This window comes from Mobula birostris, chromosome 17, assembly GCF_030028105.1.
Source record: "Mobula birostris isolate sMobBir1 chromosome 17, sMobBir1.hap1, whole genome shotgun sequence".
NCBI classification, from domain to species: domain Eukaryota; kingdom Metazoa; phylum Chordata; class Chondrichthyes; order Myliobatiformes; family Myliobatidae; genus Mobula; species Mobula birostris.
Genome location: NC_092386.1, coordinates 24033181 through 24061048, shown reverse-complemented (window position 1 = coordinate 24061048; position 27868 = coordinate 24033181). Strand labels below are relative to the sequence as shown.

The 27868-nt window shown below is 42.0% G+C and overlaps 2 protein-coding genes across 2 annotated transcripts in view; one reads left to right on the top strand and one right to left on the bottom strand.

Moving 5' to 3' along the window:
• reep5 (receptor accessory protein 5) overlaps positions 1-11502 on the top strand; it is a 38891-nt gene extending 27389 nt beyond the window's left edge. The window contains exons 3-5 of the mRNA XM_072281385.1: positions 835-973; positions 8664-8832; positions 10903-11502. Of these exons, the coding sequence (XP_072137486.1) occupies positions 835-973; positions 8664-8832; positions 10903-10952 (358 nt within the window). The 3' untranslated portion in view covers positions 10953-11502. The remainder of the gene's footprint in view (positions 1-834; positions 974-8663; positions 8833-10902) is intronic.
• A 21-nt stretch (positions 11503-11523) lies between these two features.
• Positions 11524-27170, bottom strand: srp19 (signal recognition particle 19). Its single transcript, XM_072281386.1, has 5 exons — positions 27058-27170; positions 19425-19500; positions 18860-18931; positions 18655-18763; positions 11524-13221 (listed from the first exon to the last, which is right to left on the bottom strand). The coding sequence occupies exons 1-5, from the start codon at positions 27093-27095 to the stop codon at positions 13088-13090; spliced, it is 429 nt and encodes a 142-aa protein (XP_072137487.1). The 5' UTR covers positions 27096-27170; the 3' UTR covers positions 11524-13087.
• Positions 27171-27868: the final 698 nt, after the last annotated feature.

The following is a 27868-nucleotide window of genomic DNA, read 5'->3' as shown; positions in this document are numbered from 1 at the left end:
TTCAGTCTCTTTAACAGATCTCTTGTACAATAAGATGGATGCTTGACCTCACAATCTAACTCATTACGATCTTGCACTTTGTTTACGTGCACTGTGCATTTTTGGTAGCTTTTGCAGTACATATTATTCTGAAGTGTTATTGTTTCACTTTATTCTAGCTCAATGTATCGGGCAATGATTTTATCTGCATAAACAGAATGCAAGATGAGCTTTTCACTATCGGTACATGTGACAATAATAAACCAATACCAAATTCTCTGTGGGTTTCCTCAAGGTTCTCTGTTTCTGCTGAAATCCCAGAGATACACCGAGATGTCAACTAACTGCTGTAAACTGGTGGGTGGCAGAGTTCCTGAACATGTGAGAGGTTAGGCTACGGAGGAATGTTGGGGAATAGAACTGATGGAATCTGTCATACAAATCTGCATGAATTAGTTAAATCTAACAAAGATCTAAAAGTAACTGTACTAATATGGAGCAAATTGACCTGCCAGTTTGACTTTTGAGATCTCAGTCTACAGAATTTCTGATATTTTGGGTTCTGAGCCGTTCTCAGAAACCCTCCATAATCCAGGGTGGGGTCTGTGTCTTTCGTTCTCTGGTCAGAACAGCTCTCCCACTCGGAGGGAAATGATCAGGTCCTTGTCTGTGGTCTGACACTGGCTAATTCCCAAGGGTGCTGCACTAGAGAGTTTCAACCCGTATCCCAGTGTATCTACATCTGGCCTTCCAGTATGACCACCTATTTAAAAATAATATTAAAAACAGATTTTCTATGCTCTTGAAATACTTGCCTGCAAGAATTAATTTTTGTTTTGCTTTTCATTCCTGCAGAATCAAGGCCATTGAAAGCCCTGATAAAGATGATGACACGATATGGCTGATGTACTGGGTAGTTTACGGTGTCTTCAGTGTTGCTGAATTCTTTTCGGACATACTTTTTTCCTGGTTTCCCTTCTATTATATATTGAAGGTGGGTAAAAGTGGATCGGTGTTGCAATCAAATTAAAGCGTACGTTGGGAATAATTGAAGCACAATTGATATTTCTTGGTATCCACTACTCAAGTAGTATAGGTAAAAAAAAAAGTAAGATAATGGTTTCTACTTTTCATATGAATTCTTGTAAATTTAGATGCTTTACTGATCCTAAAGGAACTTAGTGTCACAGTAGTATTATAAGTGTACATATATACAACTATTAGAAGAGAAGTAAGAAAGAATAAAATAAGGTAAGTTAAAAATAAGATGTGCAAGATTTACAAATCAAAGATTACAAGATCACTTCCCCGGCTATAGGTTGACTCATTATAAAGCCTGATGACCGAGGGTAAGAATAACCTCATAGTGCTTTTTGGAGTAGCCCAGTTGTCTTAAGTCTATTACTGAAACTGCTCCTTTGTTCAGCCAAGGTGGCATGCAGGGGGTGAGAAACATGGTATGGTCCAGAATTGCCAGGATTTTCCAGAGTTGTTTGTTCTACCGCAGCCTCCAGTATGTCTAGTTTGACTCTTGTAACAGAGCCAGCCTTTCTAATCAGTTTATTCAGTCTGTTGGCATCACCCATGTTGATCCCATTTCCCTGGCACACTACCACATAGATGATTGTACTGGTGACAACAGACTGGTAGAACATGTGAAGAAGAGACCTGCATACTCTAAAGGACCTCAATCTCCTCAGGAAGTCGAGGCAACTCTGGCCCTTCTGTACATATCCTGTGTTAGTGTTCCACTCAAATCTGTCATCCAGGTGCAGCCCCAGACACTTGTAGGTCCTCACCACATCCACGTCTTCACCAGTAATGGTAACAGGGAACAGTGCAGGCTTAGTCTTCCTTAAGTCCATTACTATCTCCTTTGTCTTACTGATGTTGAGCTGCAGATGATTCAGCTTGCACCACTTGACAAAGTCTTCCACCAGGGCCTTGTACTCATCCTTCTGTCCTCCCTTTATATCCCCAACAATTGCTGAGAGATCAGAGAATTTCTGCAGATGACATGACTCAGTGTTGTATCTAAAGTCTGAGGTATACAGGGTAAACAGGAGTCAATACAGTCACCTGTGCAGTGCTGCTTTTAGCCAAGTCTGACACACTGCTCTGAAGCCAGTCAAACTGTGGTCTGCCAGTCAGGTAGTCTATTATGCAGGATACAACGGAGGTGCCAGCCTGCATTGAACGGAGCTTCCTCCCCTGCCCACCCCCAGCAATTAGGATGTATGGTATAGGAGGCACCAGCAAAATCAAACAACATGATCCTCACAGTGCTACCCTGCTTATCCAAATGGGAGTAGGCTGCGTTCAGCAGGTGGATGACAGCATCAGCGACTCTCATGTGCTACTGGTAAGCGAACTGCAGAGACGCAGGGCTGATCTGACCGGTGGGAGGTGAGCCAGGACCAGGACCAGCCTTTCTAGGGTCTTCATCATGTGTGAGTGAACAATATAAGACTAAAATAGCAAATAGTTAAGTTGATTTACCAGCATTAAGCATTAATTATTATGCTCACAGAATTAGAATATATTCTGGTTTAATGGATGATGTGAAATGGCGTAGTAATTTTTTTTTTTGCAGTGGCATATGAACTCCTTTCCAAAGAAGAAATTTCATTTCCATTTCCTTTCCAGCTGAGGGATTACATCATCATCCAACTTCCTATCTTGCTCTGCCTTCCTTGTTTCTTTTTTTGCAAAGTATGAGGAAGACAAGCAAGTACACATACTGTTTCAGCTGGTAAAACTAGGCCATCATTCAAAGGTTACTGATTGACCTTAGCTCATACTGTTCTGTGGTCACACAGTGAGGTTGGTCAGTGCGTCATCAACATCCCATCGCTGGTGCTTAATACCTTCATTTGGGACTTGAGAATCAATCGTACTGTGGGCATTGAATACCTTTGATAATCATAAATAACTGCAAATTCTGTTGTTCGTGTTCTTGGGACACATGAAAAGAGTTTGGTATCAGAAATGTATTATTCAAAGCTCCTTGTTATATTCTAGCTGGATTCCAACTGTTGTGACAGTAATTTGAGTTTAGTTCAGATTAGGGATAATTTGAAGGAATGCAAAAAAGGTGCACAGATGTTTGCAAAAGTTAATTACTGAATATTTCATATTATTCAGATTAAAAAGTCACATGCTTTTGCAGAGAAGAACAGTAACTTGCCAGAGTTTGTGTTCTGTATATTCAGTTATTTTCGACAATCTTTTATTTGCTGCAGGACCAGACTGTGGAGCTGAATAGATGGATAAGTGTGGTCAGAGCATACAATGTTCATAGTGCATATTAAAATGTTGATCCCACAATGTTAGGTGGGAATGTACAAAGGTACACAACAGTTGGATTTCTCATTTCATGTGACAGTGCTTTACCACATTGAATTATGCATGTATCACAAAAAAACACTACATCATGCAAGGGAGAGGTCCCAGTGGAAAAGCTATGTTTAACACTTTCTATGTTTAAAGGGATACACCTCCAGTGCGATATTTATTGAATTGTCAAGTAGACCAGACATCAGTGATGACCAGAATTCTGTTGCAATTCAGGAGAGGGATTTTTTTTTGGGTAGTCCTTGAGCACTCTAACTCCCCCACAATAGGAATAGATAATGGGCCCAGGAACAGGACATCTGGCCTACTAGTGTGCTCTGCCGTTCAACATGGTGAAGCAGTCTGGTCAATATTCACCGCACTCTCTCTGTAACAGGAATATTAATCCTTATCGATCAGTTCAGAACTGCACACAGTGTTGCACAGTCCGCAGCCCATAGGAGTGTTTTCACCAGCTGCACCAAAAGAATCCGATGTGAGCTGCCACTTTACTGCAGGTTTTCAGTGAGAATTAATTTCTCAGTTAGATTGTTCCTTGACCTCATCATGGTCCCAGTTCAAATGTGAACCAAAGAGTTGCACAAGATTGGCTGGTCTGAACGACTGGCCCTCTTGCATTCACCTCAATAATAATTGTAACCCTCAGGCTCGGCCAGCACGTGTTCATCGAGGGGAAAACAACTTCTGGCCCCGCCAAACTGAGAAATCTCATTTGTGTGGATGCTGCATGATGTGTCACCCGGTTACAAATCCGCACGGCCAAATATCCAACAGTACACCATATGTGATTAAATGATTGAACTTTATAAATCTTAATCTGAATATACGGTTAGTAAAGAAAATAAAAAGGGCCCATTTTAAGGGAAAAGTCAAAGTGCACGTTGGAGCTCACTAATACGGCCATTCATCAGCCATCGACCTTCGCCGACCTTCGGATCCTCGCTCCTGGTCCACTCCGTCCAGTCATCTCCCAGCTCTCTCCATGTGCATCTTCCTCCCCCTTCTCCCGCGGAAAAAAGACCGTGAAAATCTCTCTTCCAGACTCACAAGAAAGAACGACATTTCTCTCATTGTATAGCCCCCACAATCCAAAGTCCTCTTATCTCTAGTTATAACCCAAACATTGCTGCTACAGAGAAACCATTACATCAGTAGTGAAACATTACAGAGAAACCATTACATCAGCAGTGAAACATTACAGAGTCATTTTATTAGCAGTGAAAACTTACAGCATGTTACATAAGCAAGTGCTTTGTAAGACTGGTTAAGAACTACACTTACAGCTTGCTACCACCCACACTGGACACCCTACAATTCACCTACCTATACAACCGATCAACAGATGACGCAATAGCCACAGCTCTACACACCGGCCCTCACCCTGCCTTGTGCCCCCTATTTCACTCTCTGTATACCCATGACTGTGTCGGACCCACAGCTCCAATCTGTTAATTAAATTTGCTGACGATACCACATTGAGTGGTCTAATTTCAAATAATAACGAGACTGCCTACAGAGAAGTCATCACCCTGACACAGTGGGGTCAAGGAAACAACCTCTCCCTCAATGTCGCAAAAACAAAGGAACTGGTTGTGGACTACAGGAGGATTGGAGACAGGCTCACCCCTATTGACATCAGTGAATCTGGGGTTGAGAGGGTGAACAGCTTTTAAGTTCCTCGGCATACACATCACCGAAGATCTCACGTGGTCTGTACGTACCGGCTGTGTGGTGAAAAAGGCACAACAGCACCTCTTTCACCTCAGGCAGTTGAAGAAGCTTCATAAATCCTAAATCCTAAATCCTAAATCCTAAACCCCAAATCATAAGAACTTACTACAGGGCACAATTGAGAGCATCCTGACTGGCTGCATCACTGCCTGGTATGGGAACTGTACTTTCGTCAATCGCAGGATTCGGCGGAGAGTGGTGTGGACAGCCCAGCGCATCTGCAGATGTGAACTTCCCACTATTTAGGATACTTACAAAGACAGGTGTGTAAAAAGGGCCCGAAGGATCATTGGGGACCCGAGTCACCCCAATCACAAACCGTTCCAGCTGCTACCATCCGGGAAATGGTACCGCAGCATAGAAGCCAGAACCAGTAGGCTCCGGGACAGCTTCTTTCACCAGGCCATCAGACTGATTAATTCATGCTGATACAACTGTGTTTCTATGTTATATTGACTGTCCTATTGTACATACTATTTATTATAAATTACTATAAATTGCACAATGCATATTTGGAGGCGTAACGTAAAGATTTTTACACATCATGTATATGAAGGATGTAGGTAATAAAGTCAGTTCAAGCCAGTGAACTGAGTGTGGTTTTGAGGCACTAAAGTCATTACACTGTAAAAGGAAGCACTACGGTGGCTAGAGTCGTACCTTGCACAGTGTGTCTAGTCTGGTGGGAGTGGGGTGTAGCGTTGCTGGGGGCCTTCGATTCATTGCTGATTTGACCTTATGGAGAAGATAAAGGACACTGAGCAATGTTTCAGTTATTTTATGTGTAGAGGGGAAGGGGTTGCTGGCTCCATTTCCTTTTAGTTGCATTTAGAGTTGTGCTCCTCAGGGAGACCAGATACAACAAAGGAACCTAACGACTAATATTGATCTGGCTTAGCTTAAGAACAAACAAAAAGGGAGGAATTCTGAAAAGGATTATCTAGATCCTTTATGGGTTTATAAAAGAAAGAACATAGAAGGCCATTTTCAAAAGTGGAATAAAGCAGCATTTGCTGTTTAAAGACCAGAATTGGTTACGCAGTGTAGAACTAGGGTCGGGGTCAGATTTTAACTTGAGGTAGTCAAAATTTATGATCATCAGCTTTTGAGTCGTTCCAAATTCTAGTGAGAACTGGAAGAACTGTTAATGTAAAAAAAAAGGACAAACGTTGCAACATTGCAATAAAATAAATATTATGAAAGTAAGAATAGATCTCTAGTACTGTTTGCATTTATATGGTGGGGAGGAGGAGGTGGGATAAATGCATGAATATAGTATCTCCATGTAGTAAGGTATTCTAGAACTCCGCTCAGGCTTTGTAACAGGACCTCCACTCTATACTTCAGTAAATTGGTGTTGTGCTGTAAATTGGTGATTTCCTGAGTGAATACACCAGGAATTCATTCAGCAGCCAATAGATCCTGAAGATGCCTCATAGGGCATCTGGGCTCTGTGACCACCTGTCAAAATGATAGCTTCCCATAGTGCTAATCTCAGCAGAAAACTTTCCAATCAATCATTAAGGATTTGCTTTAGAGTGGTGCTTTGGTCTAAGCAGATCTATGCCCCTACAGACTTAATATACAAAAAGGATTGAATAATTTGCAGTAATGAAAACCAGTCTCTTAATGGTAAGTTGTCCCACAGTGAGTAGCAGTTTGTGTTCCACTGGAGAGACAATTACCTTTCCTGATCTTATATCTCCAAGAATTAATAAGGTGAAGTCTCTATCTCTGCTGACTGAATGCAAGTTCTCAGTGCTCAAGTATTTCAGCCCTGTTTCACTTCTCCCCACTCCTTGTTGCTAATATTTCCCCCCTTTGCTCAGGTGCTCCTGTGTCTTATCAGCCTTTCAGCATCAATGAAAGGATGGATATCTTACCTTCATGATTTATAGCGCCATTTAGGTCAAAGATAGACTGAATATTTTTCTGACATTTAAAATCACATGGCAAGAGGATATACAGGTTTCCCCCGCCATCCGAAGGTAGAGCGTTCCTATGAAAGGGTTCGTCAGCCGAAATGTCGTAAAGCAAAGAAGCAATTACCATTTATTTATATGGGAAAATTTTGTGAGTGTTCGCAGACCCAAAAATAACCTACCAAATCATGCCAAATAACACATAAAACCTAAAATAACAGTAACATATAGTAAAAGCAGAAATGAGATGATAAATACACGGCCTATATAAAGTAGAAATACTTTTCCACAGTCATTACGGAACTGTTCTCCATAGAAAATCTCACGCAAGCGCCGTCGGCAGAAACACTCTCTCCAGTAACCTTTAAGCTATGAAGCTGCCAAATCATACCAATATAAAGTAGAAATAATGTATGTACAGTGTAGTATCACTTACCGGAATCGGGACAGCGCCGAGCAGACTGATAATGGTGTGTTAGACTGAGTCGTCGCAGGCTGGGCCATCAACCGATACCGATCCGCGAAGAACGCAGGGGTCCAGAGGTAGCCGGGAGGTACACAGCACATCTTTAAGAAAAAAGCGGAAACAAACATGCTAATTAATTAGGTGCCACCCGTAATTGTCGGCCCAGATCAGTGCCGATTTCCGATTGCGTCGTCTGTGATCTGGGCTGACAATTACGTGTCGGCGGCACCTAATTAATTAGCATGTTTATTTCGGCTTTTTTCTTAAAGATGTGCTGTGTGCCTCCAGGCTACCTTTGCATTCTCCGCGAATCGGTATCTGTCCGTGGCCTGGGGGTTGGGGTGGTGGGACACTGGGGTGTCATCTCGTCATCTGTTTCCATTAGAGCAGGCAGCTCATCCTCTTCTATCTCTGCCCGCCTTGATGTCGAAGGTCAAGGTTCATCGTCTGCTGTGGCTGATGTGGAAGGCTTGCTTGACTGCTGAGCCTCGCGCATTTTTCTATCACACAGTTCTTTAATAAGGACTCAAACTATCCTGCAAATATCTCCTAAGCCGATGTACCCTTTCAAAATTAAAGTCGTACTTCATCATTACTCATTCAGTTTCGATTGTTATCCTTTTTTCTTCCAATTGCATCAGCTCATCATCTGTCAATTCTTGGTGATAGGATGCCAAAACCTCTTGAACATCATGTTCGTCAGCTTCTACAAGCCAAACTCACGTTGTCCTTACTTCCATCACCACGATCAAAAAGCTTAATTATGTCTAGTTTTACTGTAAGTGTAATGCCCTTACGAGCTCTTTCAGGCTTTTCCGATTCCATAGAACTCATCTTGCAAACGGCTGCTCACGGGCTCGTGTTAAAGCAATGCCGTTCTGAATCCGGGGGAGAGCGGCTGCTCGGGGTGTGCTGCCTTTTATCACGCGCTGAATTTTTTTTCCGTAACAGTGAAAACACCTTCTGAAAGCGAAAACAGGGTACTAATGTAGGTCTTTCGTAACAGTGAAGTTTTGTAAAGCGAACGTTTGAAAAGCAGGGGACACCTGTATTTGTAGAAGTCTTAACAACTAATCCAACTGATAACTCATAAATCAAGATATCATGCAAATTATTTTGTGACAGTTGATATAACAAGTAATTTAATGCAATAGCACTATAGGCTGTTGAAGTATCTCCAGTTATTAAATGTATTTTTCTCTGACATTTAGTGCACATTCCTGGTTTGGTGTATGGCCCCCATCTCAAACAACGGCTCTCAGTTAATCTACAAGCGCTTTATCCGCACTTTCTTTCTGAAGCACGAGGCTCGACTGGATAAGGTCGTGAAGGATCTAGGTGACAGGGCTTCGGAAGCTGCAGATAGCATTAGAGAAAATGGTAAGATAAATAAAAGGCATATTTCACTATGGTGCTTCTGTGAGTAGATCGGTTGAACTGCCTCTTAAACGAGTGCTTGCTGAGCCTGCAACATGCTCTCTCAAAGCAAACATTCAAAAGGAGGATAATTATTAGGAGAACCCTTCAGTATGCTTGGTCCTTTGAGTGGGATAGATGAAGAGTCTCCATAGGCCAACATTGTTCATCACTCTAGAGTCTTTATCCTGGAGTTACAAACATTGTCTGATTGCATTGAGCTGTTTACACCCCTCTGTAGATGCTGCCTGCCATGCTAAGTAACTGGTGGGGAAACTGTCCTCACTGGGTTTCAACACCTCCCTCTATAACTGGATCCTGGATTTAACAGAAATGCCACAGTCAGTCTGCATGGGTAGCAACGTCTCTGGTCCCATTATGTTGAACACCAACACTCCCCAGGGCTGTGTGCTCAGTCCGCTGCTGTTCACACTGCTGACACGCAACTGTTGCAGGATTCAGCTCAAACTGTGTTGCTAAGTTTGCACATGACACAACAGTGGTTGGCCTCATCAGTAGCGATGGTGAGTCACAGTACAGAGAGGAAGTGGAGAGGCTGGTGGACTAGTGAGAAAACCACCCACCCAAATCCAAATGAGGAAAAGACCAAGGAAATTATTGTGGACCTTGGGAAGGTGCAGATGAACCAGCCCCCTCTGCAAATACATGGCATCTCCGTGGAGAGAGTTAAGTGCACCAAGTTCCTGGGAGTTCACCATGGATGACCTCACCTGGTCCCTCAATATCACCTCCCTGAATAAGAAGGCACAGGCGAGTCTCCACTTCCTGAGGAGACTGAGGCAAACGGGGTTCCTTTCCCTCCTCCATTTTAACAGAAATTTATAGGAGCACCATTGAGACCGTCCTGATAAGCTGCATCCCCACACACACAATGCTGGAGGAATTCAGCAGGTCAGGCAGCGTTCTATGGAAAAGAGTGAACAGTCGACATTTTGGCCTAAGACCCTTCGGCAGGAGTGGAGACTCATCATCATTATTGATGAGGCCAACCACGGTTGTGTCATCTGCAAAATTGGTGACACAGTTTGAGCTGAATCCTGCGACCCAGTCATACATCAGTGTGCGGAGCGCACAGCCCTCTGCGGTCCTGATGAAGGGTCAGGGCCCAAAACATCGATTGTTTACTCTTTCCCATAGATGCTGCCTGACCTGCTGAGTTCCTCCAGCATTTTGTGTGTATTGATCAGATTTCCAGCATCCGCAGGCTTCCTCATGTTCATCAAGCTGCACCTCCATCGGGTATGTGAGGAGAAGAGCATCGGACCGAAAGTCCCTACTAAGATTTGAAATACATTTTGAGATTTGTCTGCTTACAGGCAGCAGCAGCGAGCCCAATTTATTTAAAAAAAAGAACAATTCCCAATGTGCAAAAAAGAGGAGGGAAAAAAAAGCACAAATCATGCAAACAATAAAAGCAAGCAACAACAGCCTTCTGACCCAAATTGAGGTCTTAGATCCAAATCCCTGGAATAGGCCCCAAAGCCTGGGTATCAGTTCATCATATTAGCGTGGCAAATCGCTGCAAAGTTCGCAGACATAAAGCATTTTGCATGTTGCTCAAGACTTCCAACATCTGCAGAACCTCCTGTGTTTAAGATTGCATTGCAAATTAATTCTGAAGGTTCTGCTTTAGGTACTGAGCCGAGATATCAGATCAAGCCTGGCTGCAATGATCAGCTTTCTGCTTGTTAATTTGGTAGGTCATGCTGGAAAATAAGTCAGAGCAATACCGACTGATTGTGTGGTTGAGGCAGATGCTCCCACAACATATCCATACGAACACTTGAATTGCCAACAGCTAGAAGGCTATGGGCCAAAGACATGTAAGTGGGCTAAGTACTAGAAAAGTGTTATCTGGCAACATGTGAGTGCAGAATGATTTCAAAAGTGTGTTTGAAAAAATTAATTTGGTAATGTGGTGGGGTGGTTCCTGTGTGACAACTTTTGCAACATTAGGATTAAGTAAAATAAGTATTTCAAAATTGTTAATATTTTTGTATTTGTCTTTTCCAGCCAAGAAAGCGACAGCAAACCTAATCTTTGAAGAGAAGAAGAGCACTTAAGCAATACCTTTAGAAAGCTTGCCTGTATTCTTTGCTCCCTGGGATCCAGAGTATTAAGATATTGCCTTTGGAAAGTTTTTTAAAAAATGCACACTTTAAATGTGTTTCTTATCTATGTACTCAATTTTACCAAAAGCAAGTGGAAAATGTAATACTCAAATTTAATGTAATACTACATTCAATATTTAATTGCTTGCGAGAAGTTTTTGAACTATGTCAATGATAGAGGTTTAATTCTGAGTGTAGTTTCCCTGGTTTGTCTTGTCTTTTCATTGTATGGTGAATGTACAATAAACTTAACAAGTGATTGTTTTTTCCTTCGAACAATCTATTCAAATTGCCAAATATGCTAAAACTGCAAGTATGGTTTCTGCAGCATTTTGCCATGTTTTCAGTAGCTAGTACTGTGAATTAAACTAGAATATCACACAATAGAGGCAAGACATAGAAGGTATTTTTCACGCATCAGGATACTATAAACTTCTAATGAAATTTTAGTATTCTATATACCTACAATCTGTAACCCTTATTAAAACATTTCATAATGAGACTCTTGACTATGTGACCCAGCTGTGTTTTAAACTGTTTATTTAGCAATACAAGTATTTAAGTCCATATTAAGATGCATGTCACAATTTCTTGGGAAAAGCTACAGGGTCCAGAGGTCTTCACAGGTGACTGAAAACCAGTTCAATTTAATTGTGCATCTTTAGCAAGAGAAGTAAAATTCCCTCAAAGATGAATCTGGCAAGTCTCGTACATCACAAACATTTATAGATCTGAATGGGTGTAGGTAGGAAGAAACTTCAAAACATTGCAAATCTTAATAGAGGGTTTAGAATGAACTGAAACTTACTACCACAGCTGGCAATGTTGGGGGAAAAGTGGCTACAAGCAGGACTTGGAGCAAGACAAGCCTATGCTTACCAATAACAAAAAAGCCTCAGGTCATGAATTTAAATTTAACATTCTCAGCATATGGGAATGGTTTGGATACACAGCCTAATTAAGACAATTGGGTGAATTGTGAACAGTTTAATTTGAAAGAATCCTGGTTGAAAAGTTAGGTTTTAAAAGCAGTGTAGAGTGAAGAGGTGTAGATGTTTAAGGAGGAAAGTGCAGATCCTTCGTTGCACAGCATAAACACCATTGTGGAACTCTAATACTGTTGTAGAGTTCATCAAGTGTAATGTCAAACGAATGGTAGAATTCCAAGACCTGTGTTGTCAGAATACGTACATATTTGTTCATTAGCATTACAAATGAGAGTAAAGGGTGATTGATTGTAATTTGGGACAAAATAGAATCCAAACAGCAGTATTTTGATTTGGCGTTGAAGTTTGAAGAAAGGCTTATAAATCAGCTACTTTCATCTGGAGTTGAATGGACTGAAATTGAGCTTCATGACCATCGACATCACTTGCTGCTACAGAAACAATGCTGATATGGAATTAGGGTACATTAAAACTTCCCTCACATCACAAGCAGTATATGCCAAGGTCAGGGGAGAGCTTGAGATAGCAAAGGAGGAAGACAGTATTTTTCAGGTAAGTGGAACAAGAATTTCGATGAGAGGGAAAGAAAGTACATCAGCTTTAATATTGTCACATCCAGTTATTTATATAACATGAAACATCACATTTTGACATAGTCGTACTTGGAATGTTAATATTTTCTGTCCTTCAAAGATGGGCTATGAAAGTTAAACTACAAGTACTCCATTACTATGAGTTAAAGCTCTGTTCTGTTAAGCATTGTGAAAACAAAAATCACTTGAATATTCAATAGTAGTTAGCAGGTTCCAAAAAGTAAAGTGAGGCTAACATTTCAAGGTAACTTAACTTTGTTCCAAGAAATACAGAATGAGCTATGTTCATACTACCAAAAGACATCAACTCCAGAGCAGACCTGTAGTACCAGGAAGGTTAACTACTGAAAGGGTATCATAAAGAAAATGTTCTAACATCATATATAGTATTTTGAATGTCTTCCCATTATATAAATTAAATTTAAAAGATGAGATGCTGCCAGGCTTGCCGTATGACACTAAGCAAAAGAAAACAATGCTTAATGATCTGAAAATACAGGAACTATTTCACAATAAATTACTCAAGCCAGCACCATCAATGAAGTAATCACTTCTTCTTCTTCTTCTTGCTCTTTTTGCCCCCCTCCCCTGGCGGTGCATTCTGATCACCTCCTCCTGTCTTCTGCGTCCTGGTTTTCAGTTTTGGAATCATTTCTGCTACATGCAACATTACCGATTTACCTAATGAGGTGAGGGAGAAAAAAAAAATTCTTCACAAATCTATGTAACTTTTAAAATACCACCAACTTGGTTCTACTTATGCAATCAATAATTTCAGAGTTTCGGTAAATATCACGTGGCTTTATTAGTGGAAAGCTATTTCTGAAGCTATATAAAAAGGCATCTCATCCTCCAGCAGCAATTTCACCACTGAAAAATCTCTTACTTAGTTAAAAATCAACTTCCTTCCTTAAATAGACCAAACACTAAAAACCAACACAATTTTCTGATATTTCCAATTTTGGCCTGTTTCCGTGCTGTAATTGTTATATGGTTATCCTTAAAAAGTTTCATCATGGACTACCACTACTGAAATTTGGTTCTCATCTATTCTAGTATAATGTTGATGTGATTCTAGAAATGACGCCATAAGTCAACTTTCTCAGTTCATTGTCACTCTCCCATACCCAATTGCTTCACTTCCTGGATTCTATGCGGAGGGCAAATATTTCCAGACCAAAAGGAGCTGAAGACTTTATATGACTGTCTGTGGGAACAGAGCGATCTGACAAAGAACACTAATTACCAGCTTACTGAACCAGTTCAGGAACAGAAACAGATCCCGAAACATCAGAGGTCATGCTTCAATCCTGGGCTAGTGATGGTAGGAATGCCCCTGGAGATCCACTAGTTTACAGTGAAGTGTGATTTGCCAAGCTGGTAGTACACAGATGAGCTTGAACATTTATTTAAAACATTGATGTTAATAACCCACCAGAATGAAGGCCACCTTATTTAAAGCCAGAAAACTTTGTTGACAGCGAAACTAATTTTAAAGATACATTTCAATAATGTTCCAATTTCCTGTCTTAACTTGATATATTTTTGGCTATTTCCTCCCATCAATATTCTTGTGTGCTTCCTATGTCAATAACAGCAGGAACATTTTCTTTGGGAAACAAAGTCTACTGAGAAGTTCCTATAATGTTACCAATTTAACTTTGTTTATGATTGTATATTGGTTGCCCCTGACGTGCCATCACTGCTACAGCTTCAACTCAAACCCCAAACTGGAGATCATCTTCCAAGGGAGAATTACACCAGAAACTTAACCAGCTGGCTGTGCTCAGTATAGCTTCAGAACACAGCCTGGTTTGAAAGTTAATATCTGCAGAATATTCTGATCCCTGACATTTCTCACTCTCTTCACTTACAGAAATGCAAACACTGCATGGGGTTTTCCAGGTCTGACCTTTTGAAATGAAATTAGTCATGATAAAATAAAAATCAAACATCAACTTTCAAATAGTCTGACTGAAATCAAACCCAAATGGGCATTTAAGATCGTAGAAAGGATTCTGAAGAAAATGGGAATAAAGAGACCATTGGTAAAAACAATTCGACTGCTACTCAATCAAATATATATAAAGAGATGTGTTTGGTTACAGGTTTAACCTGTGCTCGGAGAGCTATCGCCCTGCTTATTCTCATAGCCCAGTAAAGACTTAGCCTTCAAGTATGTGTCTAATTCCCTTTTCTAAAAAGTTATAATCCCATAATTTCAGATATACAGTGGCATGCGAAAGTTTGGGCACCCTTGGTCAAAATTTCTGTTACTGTGAATAGCTAAGTGCGTAAAAGATGAACTGACTTCCAAAAGGCATAAAGTTGAAGATGACACATTTCTTTAATACTTTAAGCAAAAAAACTTTTATTTCCATCTTTTACAGTTTCAAAGTATCAAAAAAGGAAAAGGGCCCGAAGCAAAAGTCTGGGCACCCTGCATGGCAGTACTTAGTAACACCGCCTTTGGCAAGTATCACAGCTTGTAAATGCTTTTTGTAGCCAGCTAAGAGTCTTTCACTTCCTGTTTGGGGGATTTTCGCCCATTCTTCCTTGCAAAAGGCTTCTAGTTCTGTGAGATTCTTGGGCCGTCTTGCATGCACTGCTCTTTTGAGGTCTATCCACAGATTTTCGATGATGTTTAGGTCAGGGGACTGTGAGGGCCATGGCAAAACTTTCAGCTTGCACCTCTTGAGGTAGTCCATTGTGGATTTTGAGGTGTGTTTAGGTTCATTATCCTGTTCTAGAAGCCTTCATTAGTCCACAGAACTTGCTTCCAAAATGCATCAGGCTTGTTTAGGTGTTCCTTTGAGCCCTTTGAATAGAACTTTTTGGCCGCAATGAGCAAAGGTATGTTTGGAGAAAAAAGGGTGCAGAATTTCATGAAAAGAACCCCTCTCCAACTGTTAAGCATGGGGGTGGATCAATCATGCTTTGGGCTTGTGTTGCAGCCAGTGGCACAGGGAACATTTACTGGTAGAGGAAAGAATGAATTCAATTAAATACCAGCAAATTCTGGAAGGAAACATCACACTGTCTGTAAAAAAGCCGAGATGAAAAGAGGATGGCTTCTACAACAGGATAATGAACCTAAACACACCTCAAAACCCACAACGGACTACCTCAAGAGGCGCAAGCTGAAGGTTTTGCCATGGCCCTAACAGTCCCCCAACCTAAACATCATCGATCTGTGGATAGACCTCAAAAGAGCAGTGCATGCAAGACGGCCCAAGAATCTCACAGAACTAGAAGCCTTTTGCAAGGAAGAATGGGTGAAAATCCCCCAAACAAGAATTGAAAGACTCTTAGCTGGCTACAGAAAGCGTTTACAAGCTGTGATACTTGCCAAAGGGGGTGTTACTAAGTACTGACCATGCAGGGTGCCTGAACTTTTGCTTCCGGCCCTTTTCCTTTTTTGTTATTTTGAAACTGTAAAAGATGGAAATACAAAAGTTTTCTTGCTTAAAGTATGAAAGAAATGTGTCATCTTTAACTTCATGCCTTTTGGAAGTCAGTTCATCTTTTACTGGCTTTGCTATTCACAGTAACAGAAATTTTGACCGGGGAGCCCAAACTTTTGCATGCCACTGTAGCTACTACATTTGCTGTGGAAGGTTAGGTGAGCCAGAATTTGTTAGGAATATCCTGGAAGGATTCTTGACAAATTATGTGGACAGGCTGATTAGAGGAGAGGCCAGACTGGATCTCGTACAAGGCAATGAACCTGGTCAGGTGACAGATCTCTTGGCAAGTGAGCGTTTAGAGACAGTAACCACAGTTCCATGACCTTTAGCATATCCTTGGTCAAGGTTAGGAGCAGATGGTGTGGGAGAGAATTTCTTTGAGAGAAGCCTAATTACAACGCAATTAGGCAAAAACTTGGGAGCATAAATTGGGAATAAATATTCTCAGGTAAGCATATTACACAAATGTGGAACTTCTATAGGGGGTACTTGCATGGTGTTCTGGAGAGGTTCGTCCCATTGAAGCAGGGAAAGGATGACAGAGTGACAGAACCATGGTTGACCAGAGAAGTGGAACATTCAGTTAAGCGGAAGGAGGAAGCACACAAAGTTTGGAAAGCAAATATCTGACAGGACTCTCCAAAGTTATAAGGTAGCCAAGAGGAGCTTAAGGGGCTTAGGAGAGCTGGAAGGGGACTTGAGAAGGCTTTGGCAAATATAGGACTGATCAAAGATAAAAGAGGAACCATGTTTCTGCAGTCAGAGGTGGTAGGGGAGGTCCTTAAAGAACACATTGTATCAGTATTCACCAGTGAGAGGGCCCTTGATGAATGCAAGGTCAGGTGAATGTGCTAGAATGTGTCAAGGTTAAGAAAGAGGATGCTTTGGAACTTTTCAAAAGCATTAAGATAGACAAGTGTCTGGGTTGGACTGGATGTTTCCCAGGTAACTACAAGAAGCAAGAAGAGAGATTGCTGTGCCATTTACAATGATCATTGCATCTACACTGGCCACAGGAGTGGTATCAGAAGAATAGAGGACGGCACATGTCATCTCTTTGTTCAAGAAAGTTAACAGGGATACCCCTGGGAATTATAGACCAGTGGAGGGTTCTTAGGGACAGGATTTCCAAGCATTTGGAGAAGCATTGTCTGATTAGGAAGAGTCAGCATGGCTTTGTGATGGCTTGTTTCATGCCTCACGAGCCTGATTGAATTTTTTGAGAATGTGGCAAAGCATATTGATAAAGGTAGGCAGTGGACATGGTGTATATGAATATTAGTAAAGCATTTGAAAAGGTTCCCCCATGATAGGCTCATTCAGAAAGTCAGGAGGAATGGGCTCTAGGAAAACCTGGCTGTGTAAATTCAGACTTGGCTTGCCCATAGGAAGCTGAGGGGGTTTGTTGACAGAGCATATTCTGCCTGGAGGTCAGGGACCAGTGGTGTCCTGTAGGGCTCTGTTCTGGGACTTCAGGTCTCCCTGATTTTTATAAACAACTTGAATAAGGAAGTGGAAGGGTGGGTTAGTAAATTTACAGATGACATGAAGATTGATGGTGGTGTGGATACTACAGGAAGTTTGAGCTTACAACTGGAAGAGGAACTGAGCTGAGAAATGGCAGATGGAATTCAACCCAGAAAAGTGTGAAATGATTCACTTTGGCAGGTGGAATTTGAAGGCACAGTACAGGAGTTAACAGCAGGATTCTTAGCGGTATGAAGAAACAGGGGGATCTTGGAGTCCACGTCCACAGCTCCCTCAAAGTTGCTGCACAAGTTAAGAGGGCACGAGAACCGCGAGGTAATGTTGCAGCTCTATGAAAACCTGGTTCGTCCATACTTGGAGTATTAAAGTCAGTTCTGCTTTCCTCATTTTAAGGAGCATGTGGAAGCTTTAGAGAGAGTGCAGAGGAAATTTACCAGAAAGCTGCCTCGATCAGAGACTATGTCTTATGAGAATAGGCTGAGCGGGTTAGGGCTTTTTCTCTTTGGAGTGAAAGAGTGAGAGGTGACTTAGAGGCACATAAGATAATAAAAGGCATAGACAGAGTGGAGAGTCAAAGACATTTTCTCAGGGAGGAAATGGCTAATACAAAAGGGCATAATTGTAATGCGATTGGAGGGAAGTATTTGGGGGGGAATGTCAGGGGTAGCTTTTTCCTTGCTCAGAGAGTGATTAGCGTGTGGAACACACTGCTAGGGTTGCTGATTGAGGCAGATATACTAGAGGCATTTAGGAGACTCTTAAATAGGCAGATAGTTGAAAGGAAAATGGAGGGCAATGTGGGAGGGAAGAATTAGGTTGATTTTGGAGCTGGTTAAGAGATTTGCACAACATCATGGGCCAAAGGGCCTGTACTGTTCTATCCATTCTCCCTTGGATCCCAGGGACTTTTATTTTGTGACCAATCTGTCACATGGGATCTTGTCAAACGCTTCGCTGACATTGATCTTCATCAAGTACACTATCCTCTTCAACCCTATGTGTGACCTCCTTAAGAAGTTCAATCGAGTCAGGTATCTGACCTCTGATGGCATTGAAGAGTATAACATACAAGACATTGACATTGGTTCAAAAAAGAACAGCCAGAATACATATTATCCTAAATAATTCACAGCTACATTTAACAGATTCAGATGCTTACGTGTAGGAAACTGGTCTAAACACAAGGACTCATCTTCATTTCTCAACTGAACGCGTATTCTGCCTCGGAACTGTACGTCTCTGTTCCACTCGCGTGGGTAAAGTTTATTCTGAAAGCAGAGCACAGGACGCTACTAATGGTACACAGTCAAGCAGGCAAGTGAAATATTCGGCATTCAGTAAATTGAATAACAGAAACATTATACCTCTACAACCACACTTAACCCTGCTGCCATGCAAACATCTCGAATTTCTCCAAACGTTGGATTTTCGACAGCCTTTGAAAACACAAATATAAAATCAATGCTGATGCAGCAATGTCCATTTATGCTACATAACTCTTGTAAAGTATTCCCTTTAGTAGCTCACAGAGTAAATTCACCGAAAGTGAAGGCCAATATGTATGAGTAAACAGAATGGCCAAAGGCTTTGGCAGAACGGGCCTCAAGCTGATTAAAATGGTGTGGCTGAGGTAAAGAAAAATGAACTACAAGTCAAAGTGATAATTAATGACATGGAATGAAATGAACTGCAGGGACAATGGCCATCCCAGCCAAAAAAAATTATTTCATAAAAAATACACCGAAATTAATCAGAAGAGATGCTACCTAACTGAGATTTAAAGGACACCTTTCAATAGAGTTAATTAGACCAACGGAAACCCCTAAACCAAATTTTCATCATAACGCAAGATGAAACATTGGTCAGAGACAGAAAATGTGGAGGTGTAAAGGACAGGTTCCAAACCATGAGTTTGAAATTAAGTCTTACCTTTTCTGTTGGTATTCTTCGTCCTTCGGCAATGGTCTTTTTGCTGTTTATATATGCAGGATAAATGCAAATAAACCTTCAAAATAAAGAATTTTAACTCACAATCTTCCTCATACTTTCAAATGCATCAAGAAAAATACTATCGTCTGTGACAGATCTTCTGTAATTCTATGAATTTATATTGTTCCTCTACATTCAACAATACACTGCTTCATTTAATCAAAGTTGATTATCAATTGCCACTATAAATCTCATTTTAGGTCCAAACAGCCAACATTGATGCTTTGCAATCTTACACAACATCTAGCTTTTTAAATGTTTTTGTTGGATTTATATTTAAAGAACCTCATGGGAGGCTAATCCAGAAGATTAAGATGCACGGGATCCGCGGCAACTTAGCTGTTTGAATTCAGAACTGGCTTGCGCATAGAAGACTGAGAGCAATGGGTGAAGGAACTTGTTCAAGCTGGAGGCCTGTGATTAGTGGAGTTCCACAGGGTCATGTGTTGGGACTTCTGCTGTTTGGAAGGTTAATAAATGATCTGGATGAAAGTGCGAATGGGTGGAGTAGTAAATTTGCAAATGATACCAAGATTGGTGGAGTTGTGGATAGTGTAGAAGACTGGCAAAGAATACAGCACAACATTGATCAGCTGTAGATATGGACTGAGAGATGGCAGATGGAGTTTAACCCAGATAAATGTGAGGTGTTACACCTCAGGAGGAGAAATGCAAGGAGATAGTACACTCCTAGAGGCAAAGTCCTTAATAGTGTTGCTGAGCAGAGAGATCTTGAGATCCAAGTTCAGACTCCTTGAACGTGGCTACACAGGTCAATAAGATGGTTAACAAGGTTTGTGGAATGCTCGCTTTTATTAGTCGAGGCATTGAGTTCAATAGTCAAAAGATTATGTTGCAACTTTAAAGAACTCAGGTTCGACCACACTGGAGTATAACAGACAGTTCTGGTTGCCCCACTATAGGAAGGATGTTGAGGCTTTGGAGAGGGTGCAGAAGAGGTTTACTGGGATGCTGCCTGGTTTAGAGGGCATGTACTATCACGAGAGGCTGGATAAACTTAAGTTGTTTTCTCTGGAGCGTCGGAGATCTGATCGAGGTTTACAAGATTATGAGAGGCATGGATAGCGTGGAAAGACAGGATTTGTTTCCCAGGGTTGAAATGTCTAATACCAGAGGGCATGCATTGAAGGTGAGAGGAGGTATGATCAAGGGGGATGTGTGGGGTAAGCTTTTTACTCTGAGAGTGGGGGATGCTTGGAATGCACTGCCTGGTATGGTGATAAAGGTATATACATTAGAGGTTTTTAAGGGTTGCTCAGATAGGCACATGAATATGAGGAAGAAGGGGTGATATGGACATTGTGCAGGTAGGGGGGATTAGTGTTTAGGTTTTTCTGATTTACTTTTTAGCTGGGTCAGCACAACATTGTGGGCCGAATGGCCTGTTTCTGTGCTGTACTGTTCCATGCTCCATGTTCTAAGTATTTAGTTCTCCATTTGGTAATATCCTAAAGCAAGGTTAAGTTTTCCTGTCACATTTTCCAATAAAGTTCACAGACGTTTTATTCTAGATATTCCCCAGCATAGTAAATACTTAGTACGCACAAAACCAAAAGAATGCAGAGGCCGAAAATCAGAAAGCAAAACAAATATTCTGGAAATAACCAGATATTGAGAGAGCTTAACTGGGCTTGAATATAATTTAAGTTTGCAGATGACAAACTCAGTTCTACCAACTAATATAAAATCTTAATGGATTTCAAGACAGTAAACCTTGCTTGATCAATCTCGAAGTATTTAAATAACAGAGACCAGACAATGGGAATCCAGTATAGTACCTATTCAGATTTTGAAAAGGCCTTTGACAAGGCACTCAGATAGAATCAGAATGAAGGTTTATTATCTCTGACATGTCATGAAATTTATATAAATAAATTCTGCAAAAGAGGAACAAGCCAGTGTCCATGAACTGTTCAGAAATCTGATGGCAGAGAGGAAGAAGCCATTCCCAAAACACTGAGGGTCAATCTTCAGATTCATGTACACCCTCTCCCTAATGGTAGTAAAGAGCAGAAGATATGACGTGGGTGGAGATGGATGGTATCTTGTTGGGGCGTCACCTTTTGAACAGGCCCTCGATGGTGGGAAGGGTTCTGCCCATGATGGAGATGGTGGCATCTACAACCCTCAGCAACTTCTTTTGATCCTGTGCAATGGCCCCTCCACACCAGGTGGTGATGCAACCAATCTGAAAGCTCAACGGTGCATCTGAAGAGATCTGCGAGTCTTTGGTAACATAACAAGTCTTGCTAAACTCTTCAGAAAAGTATATCCACTGGCCTGCCTACTCCACAATTGCATCAATGTGTTGGGTCCCAGAAAGATCCTCTGAAATGTTGACACCAAGGAACTTGGAAGTTGCTCCTCCTTTCTACCACTGACCCCTCAATGGAAGACTTGAGTGTGTTTCCCCAACTACCTTTTCCTGAAGTCTACAATAAATTCCTTGGTCTTGCTGACGCGAGTGCAGGGCTGTTGTTCTGACACCACTCAGGCAGCCGATCAATCTCATTGGCATCATCAGTAGGCAAAGTCCTTAAGGTGCACCTGCATTGACTGTCAGTGAGGAGATGTTATTACTGATTCACACTGACTGGTCTCCTGGTAAGGAAGTCAAGCATTCAGTTGCAGAGGGAGGTATAGAGGCCCAGGTTTTGAAGCTTGTTGATTAGTACTGAGAGTATGATGGTGTCGAATGCTGAGTTGTAATTCGTAAACAAAAGCCTGGCATATGCTTTCCAATTGTCCAGGTGGTCCAAGGCCCAACAGAGAGCCAGTGAAATTGTGTCTGCTATTGCCCTGTTGTAGTGGTAGGCAAATTACAGCAGATCCAGGTCCTTGCTCAGATAGGAGTCAACTGAAGCAATGAGTGTCCTCTCAAAACAATTCATCACAGTAGATGTGAGTGCTATCAATAGTCAATAGACAATAGATGCAGGAGTAGGTCATTTGGCCCTTCGAGCCAGCACCGCTATTCACTGTGATCATGGCTGATCATCCACAATCAGTACCCCATTCCTGCTTTCTCCCCATATCCCTTGACTCCGCTATCATTAAGAGTCATTGAGGCAGCTCACCCTACCCTTCTTGGGCATCAGTTTGCTTGATGCCCTTTTGAAGTTCAAGTTCAATTGTCATTCAACCATACTCATGAATACAACCAAATGAACTAGCGTTCCTCTGAGGCCAAGATACAAAATACAGTACACCCTATCCTTGTTATATGCAGAGGATACGTTCCTCGAGGTTGACACATAATGCGAAATCGTGTAATATGAATAATTATTTAAATAGAGAAAATGGGGATGCGTTCCAGAGGGCTTCCTAAATATGTTTTATCAGTAATTTATTCACATTTTTTTTCATACCAATACGACACAAAAGCAGTACTACAAAACATTTGCATTATATTTCATCAATTTAAGGTAATATCCAATGTAATAAATCACAGAGAATCATCCTAGGATGTACAGTACTCACCAACAGTGGCAGATGCGTTCGCAACGGGAGGTGAGTGGTTGTTGTGTTGTCGGGCAGCTTTACATGGATAAGGTGGATGGTTGTGGTTGTCAGGATCATATCAAGCACAGCAAGGGGTGAAGGAAGACTCACAGAACTCTTAGAGCTGCTGGCAGCAGAAGATGATACCGATTTAAATAAAGTGGTGAGGGTTGTTTGCTCGGCAGCATTTTGTTTTTCAGTATAAATTTGCTTGTAGGGAAGAAGGGTTGACAGCAGGGAATGACTGAAATGCTGACTCTGTTCTAAACGTGGGTCCATGTCCATCGCCATTTGTGCCAAGTGTTCCGACTTCCACCATTCCCTCACCGTTGGTAAACTCCTGGGATTTTCAAAATCGTCTGTTGCTTGCAGCATCTGAGAGATATTTCGCTGTAAAAAAATACGTACGCCTTGAATGTGGATTACACCTTGGTCGAGTGGTTGTATCTGCGATGTTGTGTTAAGCGGCAGGAAACGCACTGTTATGTTAGGATGAATGCTGTCCAAGTGTTTAGGATGGGCTGGCTCATTGTCAAGCAACAAAAGAACTTTAAAGGCAAGATTCTGTTCCCGGCAGTAGCGTCCCAGAGCTGTGTTAACTTCAGCCGATGCCGCGCTGTTTATAATTTCCAACTTTTTTTCAAGTGTTGAAGCGGTTCTCTGCCGCTCGGCTGATGGGACAGGACCTGACATCAGACGCTTAGGAGGCATAGTGAAATATTTCAAGCACAAAATCACTGCACCGTAGGTAAAACCAACAAAAGTTTAAGATCGTGAATCCACACCTTGCCAAAACCAATACAAGACTGGCGGGAGTGAAATTGTGGCGCGTGCACCTAACTTGTATTGGCGGGAACGCAGTGCTCCTTGTATAACTGTGAGTTTTCGACGCATATAACGAGACGTTGGTAGAAATAGGTTCCTCGCATAACTGTGAATCCACATAGTCTGAAGGCGCATATAACGAGGATAGGTGTACTAATAGTCACGGCACAGTACATATAGAACATAAAATTATCACAGGAGAAAAAAAACAATTACAAAAACAAAACAACCCATATACCTGAGTAATATGGCCTGTAGATTGCTGGTACATGGAAGCTGTCCTGAAGCCATGTTTCTGCAATAACAGCCTGCAGCAGTTTCTCATCTTGTGCAAATGCAGCCACAGATGATTGCAAACCAGTCTGACTGCCACTGAGCAAACACTGGAGAGCAGCACCGACCAGAGGGGTCAGTCCCCAATCCAGCACAGCATCCAGCGGCACATAGCCTACTCCAGCGTCTTTCTTCTCGGCAGCCGAAGCACAAGAGCCTTGTCTGTACAACTACCAAGCAAAGCAGTCCACTGCCGTCAGTCTTGCCAATGAACCCGTGAATTGAACTCACAGTGTTCTACTTTCGCAATACCTAACAGGGTCTGGTGATCATAATAAAAACGTCCAGGACAATCACCCACGCCATCTGTTGGACCACACTCTGCGTACTGCCTCTGGGTGGCTGGAGCAGGCTGCAACACGGTGCGTAGAAGTCCAGCTCCACCACTGTTCAGCAACTCTCTAGTGGGGCAGGCCTGCAGTACTTCGTGTTGATACCCAGCAGTGTCTGGCTATCGTCAAGAGACGTAAAGGATTAACAATTACAACTTTGTTTGGATCCGCAGGGGCCAATGCAACCAAACACGTCGCCAGCTTCCTGGAAATAGGTGGGAATCTCCTACTGCACCAGTGGGAGACTGAAGATGTCCTTGAACAATCCCCTTAGAACCTCTTTGTATATTCACTAAAAAAACACATTCCAATGCAAGCTTTATCATAACAATTTTCTATGTATTAGGACACCACAGTATTTTTGATATCAGCATTTTCCTAACTACCGATGATAGGTTAATAGACTGGCTGTTCCCTTTTCTATATAGTGGAGTCACATTTGCTTCACTCCAGTCTGCAGAAAACACTGCAAGTGGGATAAAGTTATAGACTCAGTAATACAGAACCTAAACAGGCTGTTCGGCCCAGCAGCCCAGTTACCTCTACAACTATCTCTTTCAAAGCTGCTTATGTACAACACTAAAGACCCAGGTAATGTCAATAACTTCCCTAGGCAGAAGAGAACCAGGGTCTCTTGTACAAGAAAACTAGGTATGACTTGTGGAGGGCTATTTCAAGAGTGAAGAAATAATTCCGAGTGAGGTTGGAGGCACCATCGGATGCACGTCAACTCTGGCATGGTTTGCAGGACATTACTTCGTACAAAGCAAAACCCAATAGTAAGAATGGCAGAGTTGCTTCATGAGCAAATGAGCTCAACGCCTCCTATGCCCACTTTGAAAGGGAGAATATTGCTACTGCTGTGAAGATCCCTGCTGCACTTGGTGACCCTGTGATCTCTGTCTCGGAGGCCGATATCAGGCTGTCTTTCAGGAGGGTGAACCATTGCAAGGCGGCAGGCCCCGATGAAGTATCTGCTAAGGCTCTGAAAACGCGTGCCAACCAACTGGCAGGTGTGTTCAAAGATATTAGCAATCTCTCACTGCTAAGGCCAAAAGTTCCCTCCTACTTCAAAATGGCAACAATTATACCAGTATCCAAGAAGAGTAGTGTGAGCTGTCTTAATGACTATCGTCCAGTAGCACAAACATCTATGGACATGAATGCTTTGAGAGGTTGGTCATGGCTAGAATCAATTCCTGCCTCAGCAAGGACCTGAGCCCAATGCAATTTGCCCATCACAATAGATCAACAGCAGATGCAATCTCAATGCCTTTTCACATGGCCTTAGACCATCTGGGCAATACAAACACCCATGTCAGGATGCTGTTTATCGACTATAGCTCAGCACTTAACACCAGCATTCCCACAATCCTGATTGAGAAGATACAGAACCTGGGCCTCTGTACCTCCCTCTGCAATTGGATCCGGGACTTCCTAACCAGAAGAACACAACCTGTGTGGATTGGTTATAATATCTCCTCCTCGCTGATTATCAACACTGGTACTCCTCAGGAGTGTGTGCTTAGCCCAGTGCTCTACTCCCTTTACCCATGACTGTGTGGCTAGGCAGAGCTCAAATACCATCTATAAATTTGCTGATGATACAACCTTTGTTGGTAGACTCTCAGATGGAGATGAGCGGGCGTACAGGAGCAAGATATACCAGCTAGTTGAGTGGTGTTGCAGCAACAACTTGCACTCAATGTCATGTAAGACGAAAGAGCTGATTGTGGACATCAGAAAGGGGAGGACGAGGGAACATGAACCAATCCTCATAGAGGGATCAGAGATGGAGAGAGAGAGCAATTTCAATTTCCTGGGTGTCAAGATCTCTGAGGATCTAACCTGGTCCCAACATCTCAATGCAGCTATAAAAAAGGCAAGACAGTGGCTATATTTCAATAGGAGTTTAAAGAGATTAAGTTTGTCACCTAAAACACTTGAAAACTTCTATAGATGTACTGTGGGGAACATTCTGACAGGTTGTATCATTGTCTGGTATGGGGGCGGGGGAGGGGGAGGGGCCTACTGCACAGGATTGATAGAAGTTACAGAAAGTTGTGAAATTAGTCATGGGTACTAGCCTCTATAGTTTCCAAGACATCTTCAAGGAGCAATGCCTCAGATCCATTATTAAGGACCCCCAGAACCAGGATATGCCCTCTTCTCACTGTTAACATCAGGTAGGAGGTACAGAAATCTGAAGGCACACACTCAGCGATTCAGGAACAGCTTCTCCCCTCTGCCATCCGATTCCTAAATGGACATTGAATCAATGAACACTGCCTCACTTTTTTAATATTATCTGTTTGGCATCATTTTTAATCCAGCTATTTAATATACAAACATATACTCATTTACTGCTGCCGCTAAGATAACAAATTTCACGATAAAGCCGATTCTGAACACACACAATATGCTGGAGGAACATTTTGCAGCGGTGTGACGTCACCGTCGGAACGCCGATGTTCCATCTGGAGTGTTCCGATGGATTCCCCCAACGGAGATACCGTTCAAAAGGAAGCCCCATCGCTCTGTCCGGAGCGACAGATGGTTACCTGTCTTTATCGGCATGACTTTTATCCATGTACACCATACTGTCTCACGCTGTTACTCTTCACTCCTCCAACTCCCGCCGTCCACAGCGACCCAATTGGCAAACCGGAAGTTCCTTTCTCATTGAGGCATCGGTTAATCTGTCTGCTGTTATTGGCCCAAGTGGTTGTCAATCATCAGGTTAACTCAACTTCCGCTATCGCAAAATAACATTCTGGGTTTCTGGCCCCTGGGGGCGAGGATGGAGTTAGGTTCAGCTGCCACTTTTAGAAGGAGAAAAGCTGTTATACCGCCCGCAGACCTGTAGTAATTAAAACAAATGCACCAAATAAAATGAATGCTCAATAACGAAAAATAAAATTCTGTTTTATAGCATCTGCTTAAACTCCATCTACAAGTTTGTAGATGATCTGAATCAGGTTTAATATCACAGGCATATGTCGTGAAATTTGTTAACTTAATGGCAGCAGTACATTGAAGTACATTATAAATAAATAAAGAGGAAGAAAAACCTGAATTACAGTTTATATATATTGCTGAGTGTGTGCATCAGGCTTCTGTACCGCCTGGGTGGTGGGGATCCTTAATGATGAATGCTGCCTTCCTGAGGTACCATTCCTTGAAGATGTATTGGATACTACTGAGGCCCATGATGGACCTGACTTAATTTTACAAGCTTCTGCAACTTACTTCGATCTTGTGCTGTGCTGTACCCCACCCCCACCAGACTGTGATGCAGCCAGTCAGGATGCTCCCCACGGTACATTTGTTGAGTTTTCGAGTGGTTTAGTTGACAAAGCAAATTTCCTCAAA

Coding starts and splice junctions, on each gene's coding strand:
- srp19 (XM_072281386.1), bottom strand. CDS start 27,095: ATGGTGTACATGGATAAAAGTCATGCCGATAAAGACAG. Junction 18,932..19,424: donor GAAGAATACCAACAGAAAAG/GTAAGACTTAAT, acceptor GTGTTTTCAAAG/GCTGTCGAAAATCCAACGTT. Junction 18,764..18,859: donor GGTTAAGTGTGGTTGTAGAG/GTATAATGTTTC, acceptor CTCTGCTTTCAG/AATAAACTTTACCCACGCGA.